The 14397-nt window shown below is 33.5% G+C and overlaps 1 protein-coding gene across 17 annotated transcripts in view; it reads left to right on the forward strand.

Moving 5' to 3' along the window:
• The window catches only part of LOC136844439 (uncharacterized), a 67045-nt gene extending 54796 nt beyond the window's left edge, over positions 1-12249 (forward strand). For 9 of the 17 annotated variants that reach the window (XM_067113671.1, XM_067113668.1, XM_067113675.1 and 6 more), the window contains exons 9-10: positions 424-579; positions 10203-12249. In XM_067113671.1, the coding sequence (XP_066969772.1) occupies positions 424-579; positions 10203-10336 (290 nt within the window). In that variant the 3' untranslated portion in view covers positions 10337-12249. Of the gene's footprint in view, positions 1-423; positions 580-10165 lie in introns of all 17 variants that reach the window. The other 8 variants (XM_067113681.1, XM_067113682.1, XM_067113678.1 and 5 more) reach the window with 1 other exon arrangement.
• Positions 12250-14397: the final 2148 nt, after the last annotated feature.

Consider the following 14397-nt stretch of genomic DNA (forward strand, 5'->3'; position numbering starts at 1 on the left):
TATATGTGTTTTTATGTGTCTGAGAGACACATAGGTACAGAGGGAATTCCAATCAACTTAATAATCCAGTTGCCACATTCGTCTTTCTGCAGTGCTTTAAGGTAATGGGAGTATCATGGACGTCTGGGTAGGACGACTTCATAAATGAAATCATTAAGTAGCACAGACAGCAGACCTTTATTGAGAAAACTTTATATATATATATATATATATATATATATATATATATATATATATATATATATATATATATATATATATATATATATATATATATATTATATTCATACATAGTTACATATATATGTATGTGTGTGCAACTTCTCATAATCACGAATCTCCTACAAAAGCCATTTCAACCGATGCGTGAATAGGCTAAATCGGGAATACCCTGATTCTCGAATCTTTTTTTCTTTTTTCCAGCCAGCGAAGTCGGTTCACTCTGTTACAACGACGCCCAGTGCCGTGCAGTGAACGTCTACAGCTTCTGCAGGTACCTGGTGTCCCAGGTGGTGGGGACGTGTGCTTGTGAAACGGACCAGTTCATTAACGTTCGAGGGAGATGCAGTCCGCGCCTAGGTAAGACTCGCAGATTTTTATAAAGCAAATTTAAATAAATCAATGAATCACGGATTTTCTGTTAGCTAAGTTTTATATTTTGCATTCAGCCGATCAGTTCCTGTTTTACAGTTTGTCTTGCGCCTGTTGAGAATGGAAGCAATTCATCATTTCTGCATAAACGATAGGGTACAGAACTAAAGAAAGCTACTGTAATTTCCATCCTATAAAGTTTCCTCCACTGGGTGTAATACTGAGTAATTAAGTAATTAAGAACCAAAGTCCTTATTACCCAAAAGAGGATAATCGGAGCCTAACTTGGTGATAAGTAAGTATTCGTATTACGTTGAAGAATTTCTGGGAAGAATAATGAAAGTAATGCAGGCGACATTATTTTGCATCAAACTTTGTGCAATTGCTTATCTGCATACTCCACTAAATATACATGTGTGGTTATATATATTTATATATATATATATATATATATATATATATATATATATATATATATATATATATATATTATATATATATACATATATATTTATATATATATATATGTATATATATAAGTATATATATATATATATATTACTAATGGAGTATTTATTCATAAAGCACATAGTTTTCAATAAACAGTTCACATTGTCACATCCGTACAATGATTGTACGGATACTTGGCAATGTGGACTGTTTGTCCAAGAAAGCTTGTAAATTTCTCTGAATAAATACGCCATTAGATACCATCCAGTTTGAACAGAGGTCCTTTAGCAATTCTACTAATGCACAGAACAATTGAGCATGTGATAAAGTTAATATATGTATATATATTATTATATATATATATATATATATATATATATATATATATATATATATATATATATATGCATATTATATATAATGCAATAAAGTGATCCATTAGTAATAGAATTTGGATTAGCAGGACGAAACGAGTTGTAAAAATATATACTCACCATACAGCTTTCGTCTATCATTCAATGGACTAATGTTTTCACAAACTTTTTCTGTCTTTGCTAATCAAGTACATTATCAGCCTTCTGTGCATAATTGAGAAGCACGATACGTTTATTTTTGTATTATATATATATATATATATATATATATATATATATATATATATATATATATATATATATATATATATATATATATTTATATATATGTGTATTTTTATATATATGAATACGCTTTCTTTGAAAATACTGAGAAAATTATAACATTTTATATATATATATATATATATATATATATATATATATATATATATACATATACAAACCCTAAGCACAGTTGATCACTACAAAATAAATGCAAAAGATTTAACCCAACAAAAAATAAAAGAGTAAGAAATAATTTCACAAACTTTTTTCTGTCTTAATCAAGTACATTACTGTGGGCCTTCACTATGTGCATAATTGAGAAGCACTGATACGTTGTTTTTTTAGAGTTATATATATATATATATATATATATATATATATATAACATATATATATATATATATATATATATATATATATATATATATATATATATATATTTATATATGTGTATTTTTATATATATATGAATACGCTTTCTTGAAAATACTGAGAAAATTATAACATTTTATATATATATATATATATATATATATATATATATATATATATATATATATATATATATATATATACACACATATACAAACCCTAAGCACAGTTGATCACCACAAAATAAATGCAAAAGATTTAACCCCCTTAAAAAAATAAAAAGAGTAAGAAATAATTTCACAACAGAAAACTTGAAAGAGGAGCGAGTCCTTTGATAAGTAGCTTTTGCATGAACATACCCTCCGCCTCCTTGCGCTTTGTACTTGTCGGTCTTTGTTTTCATTGTCTAAATTCTTGAAAGACAAAAAAAGAGAAAATGTTGGGTGCGGAGGGAGAAGCAAAGAAAAGTCTCTGGTGAGTCATCGTTTTATGCAAAACACAAGAGAATTCTCCGCGCCCCTCTCCACCTCCCTTGTCCGAAATAAAGAGAATTCTTATGCTCACAATTTTCAATTTTAAAAATATAAAATAATAATAATAATAATAATAATAATAATAATAATAATAATAATAATAATAATAATGAGGCCAAATATGAAAAAGTAAGTTAAATTCTATTTGAGGTATTAAAAGATTTTCCTGGTCAGCACGAAAAAGCTGATGAAAGCTTATCACAAATGTATTAAAAATACTGTCAAATCAAGCTAAGAAAGAATCACCAAACTAAAGCACCAAACTAAAGCACCTGATTTAAATCAATTAACGACTTGAAATACAGTCTGTTACATAACATGAAAAGAGACCAAGAAATTTAATCAAAGAGCTGAGAAAAAAAAATTTTCTTAATCAAATCAAGGATTAGGCGATAAAGACTATCAATGAAGAATAGAACATTTTGTCTAAAGAAGGAGCAAATACGGATATGTTTAGAGATCCATAGCTTTCCGTGAAGCCTTAATGGAGGATTGAAGCTTCTCAAAAAATTTGTCTGGTCTCAACTTATTACTGAAAGATAGCTCAAGTAACTGCTGTAATTCACGTTTTCTAAGGAAGAAGAAACGAAAATACTCCCAATGCAAAACCATAAGATTTACGAGGTTGAGCCAATAGCCTAACAAATAAATGCACTCGGACTGAACTTACAAGGCTTTACTTACTATATATCGTTAGGAGAAATATTAGAGGAGGATTATTTTCACCAGATACAAAATAGAACGAAATGCACAAGAAAAGTTGCTCTCATCTCCGGCGACAAAAAAAAGAACATTAGTCGTACCACGTGACATGTAGTGGAAACCAAACTTCAAATCACAACAATGGCTAAAGGGAAGAACCCCAGTATTTTGATGGCGCTTGTTTCTCCCCCAGAAAGTCGTAGATTATTTACGGGAAATGAACAGAGAAATCGTTGTTCTCCCAGATACAAATGGAGATGAAATGCAAAAAAAAAAAAATAAGAAAGAAATATTGCGTTGCTAGTGCATGCATGAGTTTATGTGTGCACAGACATTTTTTGCGTTTACACAGACAACGTTCGTTATTTATAACCTCATGTGGATGAAAAGAAATACGGGAGTTCAACGCCTTTCGTGACTCAAATGATATACCAAGATGTCTGTTACATTTACGCGACCATTTATATTAGGTGAAAATGGTTGAAAGTAAGTTTAATCTTTCATGTGTATAATTACTTGTGTTCGGCACATGATAACATACATACATATATATATATATATATATATATATATATATATATATATATATATATATATATATATATATATATTATATATTATATATATATATATATATATATATATATTATATATATATATATATATATATATATATATATATATATATATATAATTATATTTATATACAATATTATAGATATATATATTTATATATGTATGTGCTTACATAATACACATTCAAATGCACACGGTATATGACTAGATGTGCGCAGTTGTAGAACTGAATTATTAATCGCTTTTGTTGCCGTAAGAAGTAGCTATTATATAGATAACATCATTCCCGTAAAAAATATCAACAAAATAAAATCTAGCTGCTCAAAGTTCTCGTTCAGATCTTACCCGCCCGAGCATTAAAATTTAAATATATAATGGATTTTTCCAAAATATATTTCAATATAATTAAAATCCCCCAGTGAAATATGGTACCCCTACATAATCTCATAATCGTTACATTGCTTTTAAACACAAAAGCAAAAAAATGGAATACTCCATTCGGTTTATGAAAGCCTTGCTGCCTATGACGTCACTCATTGTTGCTCCCAGTAAATCATCCATAATATGCTAAACATTTATATATCTGTTGTCGCTATACATTTCCATGCATTATTATATGCATAAGCCGTTCACTTAGATGGGCGTTTGTTTAGAGGTTCTGACAAGGACAAATTCCTATAAACAAAAGTGTATTAAGAGATATGCACGCCTACCGAAGCTGACCTGATGGAAATACCATATGGATGTCGAAGTGTTACTGATAACAATCTCGAAGAACTAAATATTCTAGAGTTTTCTGAGATTTCTAACAACTGAAAACTGCAGCGGGTTGTAGATATGCCAATTCCTGTAATGTTGGACTATTAAGTCAACACACACACATATAATATATGTATATATATATATATATATATATATATATATATATATATATATATATATATATATATTATATATATATACATATACATATATATATATATACATATACATATACATATATATATATATATATATATATATATGCATATCTATATATTATAAAATGCATATATGTCTGTGTGTGTGTGTTTTCCTTACGTGTGTGTGTGTAATTATACGCCTGTTCCCTTGAAAACGTGTGGTTCCAGATGGTATGACTCCTCCGGTTTTCAGTAATTCTTTTTGAATGGAATTGCTTGCATGCTTTTCATTAAACCTGGCTCCAACCAGCACAGTTGACTAACCATCAAATGCTTTATTCACTGCTCAGTTCAAAATAAGGTAGTATAGATTTTCCATGAAACGGGCCCAAATCAGATCAGTACCCTCAGAATAGTAATATATATATATATATATATAGTTATATATATATATATATATATATATATATATATATATATATATATACAGTATATATATATATATATATATATATATATATATACCTTCCTATTTGTCTATCTATATAAATACATGAAATGTAGGTATACACCAACACAAATATATATATATATATATATATATATATATATATATATATATATATATATATATATATATATATATATATATATCAGAGAGAGAGTGAGTGTGTGTGTGTGTGTGTGTTTGTGTGTTGAGAGCTACACATATTATCTCTCCAGTGTGCTGTCTCCTGAGGTTTCCAAACTTTTCCAAATCTTGCCATTAGCGTAAGCTCTATGGTTATTGGCTAATAAAAAGTATTATCTATGAGAACTTTGGTAATAAAATGAAATTGCTCTCAATGAAAATCCTTTATTAATTTTTTCAGTTATCCTGTATTGACATTTTTTCAACGAAAAAGGTCAACGACAAGATCATTTGTCACCTACGCAGATCGTGACAGGTCGGATTAAGGCGGCTGTATATAAAAAAAAAATAATAATAACGACAGCAATCAGGTGCAAATGACAGGTATCCCTTGATCCAATGTCAAAATTGTCGACTTATGTTATGCCTTCCCAGCGTGAAATGAACAGCAATTACAGTCAAGATAATGCGTCTGAAATAGTTTTGAATTATAAAGAAAGAATCTATATGTAACGCCTGAACAGTTTTTTGTCACGTCTGTAACTGAATTTTCAGTTTCTTTCAAATCTGTTTTCATTTTCTTGTCCTGATTTAAAAGTAAATCGCCCCTTGACGTTATGATCTCTCGAAACTGAATTTAAAATCTAACTAGTTTTTTTTACAATAATATTTATCAACCACTCTTATAGTTAATTGGAAGTTTAACCATATCCATTATTACTTGATGTGTACACTTGTAGCATCATATACAAAAACAAGTAAAAAATGCGCCGAAGTTTCTTCGGCGCAATCGAGTTTTCTGTACAGCAGCTACAGCGTATAATGAAGGCCATGAAACTTTAGCCATGGCCCGGTGGTGGCCTATCCTATACCGTTGCCCGAAGCACGATTATGGCTAACTTCAACCTTAAAGAAAATAAAAACTACTGAGGCTAAAGGGCTGCAATTTGGTGTGTTTGATGATTGGAGGGTGGATGATCAACACACCAATTTGCAGCCCTCTAACCTCAGTAGTTTTTAAGATCTTAGGGCGGACAGAAAAAGTGCGACAGAAAAGGGTGAGTACAAAAAAAGGTCCGGACAGAATAAAATGGGGACGGACAGACAAAGCCGGCACAATAGCTTTCTTTTACAGAAAATTAAAATGGATGCAAAAATACATATATAAAAAATTGTACATGACACTGCAAACCAATTTTTCACGCGGAGTATATGGTGGTAACTCAAATAGCAATTACATAACAGAAGTAGAATTCAGATCTCGAGTAAGTTCGAAATCACACGTCAGTACCCCGAATTGCAAGTTATTTAGTTACCGACCACGCCACGGAAGCAATTTTATCACTTGATTTAATAACAATGCTATTCCAAAAACTAGGACCTTATCAGCAAGCGTTTGTTAACTACATAATTCTAAATACGTAAATTAGTATAATTACTGTATGTATTTGCATATATAAATACACACACTAATATATATATATATATATATATATATATATATATATATATATATATATATATATATATATATATATATATATATATATATATATATATATATATGAATTTTATTACATCACCGTGACATTTTGTATTCACAAACATTAAGCGACAAATGTCACACAATATTCAATTCGCTCTACCGCGGAAATAATACCGAAAGGGAATTATAACTGATAAGCGATAGTCCCTTGATGAAGTCAAACCACCGACACTAACTATCCCTGACTTCAATTAGAGGAATTTATTTCTGGTGATAGAAATTCATTTCTCGTCATAATGTGGTTCGGACCTCACAATAAGCTGTAGGTCCTGTTGCTAGGTAACCAGTTGGTTTTTAGCCACGTAAAATAAATCTAATCCTTCGGGCCAGCCCTAGGAGAGCTGTTAATCAGTTCAGTGGTCTGGTTAAACTAAGATATACTTGACTTTTTCAATGACGAATTCTCTTGCCACTAGACAGTGGTAACAGAACTTGCCACTGAAGTCATAGACAGGTCTATTCGGTGGTTCGAGTCCATCAGGTGACTATCGTTTATCAGCTATAATTTTCCTTCGGTATTATTTCTGAGGCAGAGAGAATTGGACATTAAATGACATTTATAGATTAATGTTTGTGCATATATATACATATGTGTGTGTTTGCACATTTGTAATAGCAACAGTTACCTCTTGGTTTCTCAATTTTTTCCACACTTTTCGGATACGCTCTTCTCTATAAAGCCTTAAACCCAAGTGGAGAAACAAATGAAGAAACCTGACGTCCATGGCAGATTACGAACCCGACGTCAATGTGTCAGGATGAGGTTACAAGCTTTTCCAAATAGTGTGAGGACATTAGGAAGATAAGAGGTCATTATGGGTATTACAAATGCATATATATATATACAGTATATATGTATATATATATATATATATATATATATATATATATATATATATATATATATATATATATATATATATGGTAAAATCAGTGACTCACTATATATATATATATATATATATATATATATATATATATATTATATATATATATATATATATATATATATATATATATATATATGTATATGCATATACATTAATAATTATATATAACTACACTAATATATATATATACTATGTATATATAGATATATAAATACATATACATATACTGTATATTTCAGCGTATTTACAAAAAATATATCCCAAAATATGAGAAAAAATTCATTGGGCATTGACGAGATAAATGAATGAAAGGACACTCCTAATATCAAAAGGAAAAGAAATAAGAGATTTGTCGGGACAGGGAAAAAAGAAATAGAAAGAAACAAAGAGGGATAAAAAAAAGAAACCATCAAAAGAATATTTGAAAATAAGAGTGTGCAAAGGGACACTAGTGAAGAGGGAAAGAGAAACAAAGAAGAATAGAAATAAAAATTTGTTATCCAAACCTCCTCTCCTCACTTACCTTCCCCACCCAACACTGCACCCCCATATCATTCTCCTCCTCTCCCCCACCCCTCCCATCACTGACCCCATACTGGCTCCTACCCCCCTCGCCCTCCCCACCCTCCCGCAACTCACAAGGGCCCTTGGGCAATTGGCGGTCGAACGCAAAAATGAGATTCAAAGGGAGCGGTAGGACTAACCAATAAAATTCTCTTATGAAGTAAGAAGCCTAGATGATTGTGTGGGTGTATGCGCCCTCGCCTGCGGTTTTTTTTTTTTTTATTATTGTTATGATATACTGTTGATGAAGGTAAGTATAACATTTTCTAAACTTAATATTTTCTTGAACGAAAAGTCGATTTCTAAGCAAAAGTAGGGCTAACCGACAACTTTCTCGGCAGTTATACGCCTATTACAATTAACTGTGCGTGTGTGTGTGTGTGTGTGTGTGTGTGTGTGTGTGCGCGCGCGCGCTTTTCAGTAGTTAGAGTGGATGGGGCTAAATATTTTCTGAAATAAGAATGCTAAGAAGATCACTTACATTAGGAATTAAATATCTCTTACACATTAAGAAGTATAGTTGACTGTGTCTGCGGTTGTTTGTGAGCCCATGCTCGCATGTGTTTGGTTCTCCTCCACAGCGGTGTAGTGATTAAAGCAAGAAAAACGTGGCCTGAACACTAACTGAAAATAATTCTTGAAATCCTTACATTTTATATAACTCGCGGCCCTTCATCGATACCATACTTTTGGAACTAACATTTGCGTATTCCTATACTGAGTTTTAAAAAATGTAGGAAAATCAGTCCCTCTTGGTAAGTTTTGTTTCTTTACTGACTGACCACTAAATGCTTTTTTCTTTCAAGTTCATGAAATCTGGCGATCCAGACTCTTCAATGAAATGGAAGGACTGCGACGAATTTTTCAGCACCACTGTTCAGACCCTGTGCGATTTGATCGGCAGTGGATTTTTACATAGAAATTTTTACTTCCTCCCATTTTAAACATTTGCATTCGTCTGCTATTATGACCCAAGTAGTATCATCTATTTGCAAAGATAAATAATTCATTTGAAAAATATGTCAGTCACTCATCGTTGACCAACCAGTGGGCCAAACCCTCATTCCATGATAATGTAATTCATCACTTGAAATTTATTATGTGTGATGTTAATTGGCAGTTCCATCACAGGTAGATAAATGCACCTGTTCATTCCTCTGACAACTTGAAAGAGGCTTTCCGCTTTACATTTTGATCCCAATTCATATAACAAGAGTCAGCAGACTATGTAAGGCCGAGTATTAATTATGATTCAAATTTGAAATTAGCTAAATAATTGTTATCTAATTGACTGACTGCTTCCAGGATACTGTTAAGCAACCAATGACCATTTTCAGCTCTCTCCCTTTCTTTCTCTCTCTCTCTCTCTCTCTCTCTCTCTCTCTCTCTCTCTATAATTCTCAGATTACTGTGGAATTGTCACTCTCTCTCTCTCTCTCTCTCTCTCTCTCTCTCATTCTCAGATTACTGTGAAACTGTAACTCTCTCTCTCTCTCTCTCTCTCTCTCTTCTCAGATTACTGTAAAATGTAACTCTCTCTCTCTCTCTCTCTCTCTCTCTCTCTAATTCTCAAATTACTGTGAAATTGTAACTCTCTCGAATTCTCAGATTACTGTGAAACTGTAACTCTCTCTTTCTCTCTCTGATTCTCAGATTACTGTGAAACTTTAACTCTCTCTCTCTCTCTCTCTCTCTCTCTCTCTATCGGAGCGTTCCTTTCTTTCTTTTCCTTTACTATAGGCCCCGTTAAATCCGACTATTCCGCAGGAGAGAGACGCTATAACGAGGTTTGAACCTGCTGCAGGTGGAAGATGCACGAAGGGGTCCTGTCCACGTCAGCTGGGAGCCGCCTCTTGTCAGCGCGGGAAGGACGCCTCCCTGAAGTGCTTCTGCAGGAAGGATGCCGTCCGGAGGAGGGGTGTGTGCGTCCCTCAGTAACGTGTGTAGGATCTAGAAGGATTCTATCCCCAATTGGACAGATTTACTTACTGGTTAATTTGTTTTTTTGGCGTCGCGACAACTAGGGTCCTCCAGGGCATCGACTACTTTCAGATCATCACTGCAGTCTGGTTTCCTCACTCCAAATCAACACAGAGATTCCTTTGTTGTGGCAGAGACCAAATGCCTACAAATGTAGGTGTTATGATTTTGAGTGATGTAACTGCTTTTATCACTCTAAAGAGAGTCTCGGGAAAAAATTACAGCCTTCAATGACATACATTTAAGCGTGTTCACAACTAATGTTATTCTCATATTAGTAAGTCGTACACTTTATAGGTAGAGCATATTAATTTCTTCAGAATTCAAAGTCTGAGGTTCTAATTTGTGATTGCTGTTAGGAATGGATGATCGGTTTATAGAAACTGTAAAATGACGTGATGCCTCTTGATAAGAGAAGACAATTCAATTCAGACTTTCGTGTATTCTTGAAAGCGTTGCATCAACCATCTTTTCTCTCTGACCTCAGGAAGACCCTAGAGACGATTTGTCTCAGTGAATTTCCACTGAAATTACTAGGCATTAATCAGTCTTTCCTAAGATTCCACTGTTTTTTCAATGTTAGCTTCTTATTCTCTATTCTTCTTTAATATTGCCTTTTCCTCTTTACGAATTAAATGCATATTAATCCTGTTATGGCCTTTTCTTTATGCAGACACTAATATATCAGGTTTTCCCCTCTCTTCGTAATACACCCAAATATCAGTCTTTTTTTTATCTCCAGCTTTCTTCAAAACACTCAGATATTAATATGTTTTATCTGTTCGGGAATATCACCTCTGCAAAGCACACAAAAATATCTGTTTGTTTTCACATTAACTCTTCTCATCTACATTTTCAGATGTATGCGCGTTTGTAAACTGATCAGCCTAACTCACTTTTTATCAGCACCATGTACGCACAGGCAGAAACCTTTTGTATCTATAAGTGATCTGGCGTGAATCTTTTGTAATTTAGACGTGTCTTCAGCTTGAACCAAAAGCAGTGATAATCACAATGGAGAATGGATTTAGGAAGGTGAGACAGGAGAGCTGGCAAAAACTAAATATGGGAAAAAACGTGATACGATATCCATTGCTAAAAAGCTGAGTTTCCAAAAGTGCTTAAAACTATATTCAGCCCCAATAATAAGATCATAATACAACAAAAGATAACTCCTTCAGAGACGATGACTATCATCTTTGATTAACAGTAACTTAAACGTCAATATCCTTCGAGTGATAAAACTTTATCTTTTAGCGTCTGACCGTTCTTAAAGATTTGTAGAAGAGTTTGACATTTTTGGGGAAAGAGACATGTAATTTTTTTTTCAGTGAATTAAAAAATGTTCATGGAGAGTTTACTTCTACGGGCCTTACGTAATCATAAGTAAAACAGAATATTAGTTACTAGATATTCAGAGTCAAGTTTTACAGTTGCTGGCTATACGTATACTGTAGTACATACTGTAAGTATTTACTCAATCTACCTGTAACCCTCTCCGTAAAACCCATTGCCATTCAGTAATACTCACATTAATTTTAGTTTATTGCATGTTACAGTACTGTGCAATCAATGAAACATATATGTTTGTGCATATATAAAGACATGTAATTTCCACAGTGGTCCCGTGGATGAAGTATAAAATAAGTCCTCACGTGAAAATAAAAGGAATTGGTACCAATACTTTCAACTTTTATTCCAAAGTCATCTTATCTTCAGTACCCTGAAGATGACTTTGGAATAAAAGTTGAAAGTCTTGGTACCAATTCCTTTTATTTTCACGTGAGGACTTATTATATAAAGACATGTACACACACACGGATATATGAGTGTATTTGTGGCACATTGATTAATAAACAATATTAAAATTGTTTGCTTGTATCCCCTAATTAAGTCCAAATGTCAAAAGTAAGAGCATACAATGAACGGCATACATGCGCGAAAAAGGACAGCTAATTGCAATATAATTCAATTGTGCTTTTGTTTCCCCGGTGAGCACCATTAATTGCTTTGACAAAGGTTCGCTTATGTCTGGCGGATATGAAGTTTTAATCCGGGCGGATTATTTAAAAAAAAAATTTTGCATCGTTTCTCAAAGGTCAACCTTGCGTTCTCGGTGTATTGTTTGTCTTGCTACGTCCGACGAGGCTGACAGAGCCATACAGCGCCCGATGAATCGAGAGGGACTCGGTGGAACTACAGTAGTTTGAGGGTCAGAAAAAGAAACGCTGAGCAAAAGGATTTTTGGGATGTGGCGTGCTCTGAGGTCGTCATGTCGAGAGGGAAGAGCAAGATTTGTATTTTCAATTTTAGTTTTCTGTAAAAGAAAACTAATGTGCCGGCTTTGCCTGTCCGTCCGCACTTTTTCCTGTCCGCACTTTTTTCTGTCCGCCCTCAGATCTTAAAAACTACTGAGGCTAGAGGGCTGAAGATTGCTTTGTTTAGTTAAGTATACCTTAGTTTAACCAGACCATTGAGCTGATTAACAGCCCTCCTAGGGCTGGCCCGAAGGATTAGATTTATTTTACGTGGCTAAGAACCAATTGGTTACCTAGCAACGGGACCTACAGCTTATTGTGGAATCCGAACCACATTATAGCGAGAAATGAAATTCTATCACCAGAAATAAATTCCTCTTATTCTTCATTGGCCAGTCGGGATTGCTTTGTTGATCATCCACCCTCCAATCATGGAAAATAGCAAATTTCAACCCTCTAGCCTCAGTAGTATTTATTTTATTTAAGATTAAAGTTAGCGATAATCGTGTTTCGGGCTACGATATAGGATAGGCCACCACCGGCCGTGGTTAAAGTTTCATGGGCCGCGGCTCATACAGCATTATTCGGAGACCACCGAAAGATAGATCTATTTTCAGTGGCCTTGATTATTACGTTCACTCACCGGTCGGTGTATTCAATAGATGAGATATCTGATTTTCCGTTTCAACTTCAGCATTGTGTGCTGACAACAACAGTTATTTTTGCGACCTGTGGTGCTAATATAAAGCCTCTGGAGAGAAAAGAGACCACCTCCTTTAACACCGGAATAAATTTGATAATTCGTTGAATAATTTCATATTCCTCTTTGTCTATTCACGGAATTGGAACTGATAATTATATGAATTATTTATCTATGCTGAATATCGGAGGACATTTAATGTTCAACTAGAAAGTTATAATTTTTTTTTCCCTGATAATAATCCAAAGGCCAGGAGTAAATCGAACTCTTAAAGTTACCGGATTAAACAAACAAAATAAATGAATAAATAAATGAAGTAGCGTAAGGGTCAAACCAAACTGTATGTAAATTTGTGTCAATGAGTCAAACACCGTGCATTTAGAATTTGGACCAAAGGCCAAGCTCTGGGACCTATGAGGTCATTCAGCGCTGAAAAGCAAACTGAGTGCAGAAAGGTTTCAAAAGTGTAACAGGAGGAAAACCTCTCAGTTACGCTATGAAACAATTGATAGGAGAGGTGGAAAGTAAGATGGAAGAAAGAGAATATACGCGGAGGTAAGGTAAAAGGAATGAAAAGGTTTGCAGCCAGAGGCCGAAGGGACGCCGCGAAGAACCTCAAGCAATGCCTACAGTGCACTGCGTGAGGCGCACTCACGGTACTAACCCCCACGGGTTTCTTTTCATGAAGAAGCAACGCAAGCCGCCTAGAATTAGAATTTGCAGTCTTTTGAGATTCGAAATTTATCTAAAACCTCCATATATAGATCACCTTCTCAGTAAAGGAAAGACTACTGTTGCTTTGCTCTGAGTTGCTAACCTTGTATAAGTTTACTTCTTTATATATACTGTGTGTGTGTATATGCGTATGTATATATATATATATATATATATGTATAGTCAGAAATTTATTTCTGTTCCACACGTAATTGTGCGTTGATTATTTCTATCTTATTCACTCCAGAAGGATAATTCAGAATGAAATGCTGTCAATTGGGTCATTGCTGAGTCGGGGTTGGGGAAAACTCGCGGGTATGCAAGCAGTTAGCTTGCCCAGGTAATTC

This window comes from Macrobrachium rosenbergii, chromosome 12 (genome assembly GCF_040412425.1).
Source record: "Macrobrachium rosenbergii isolate ZJJX-2024 chromosome 12, ASM4041242v1, whole genome shotgun sequence".
Lineage (NCBI taxonomy): Eukaryota > Metazoa > Arthropoda > Malacostraca > Decapoda > Palaemonidae > Macrobrachium > Macrobrachium rosenbergii.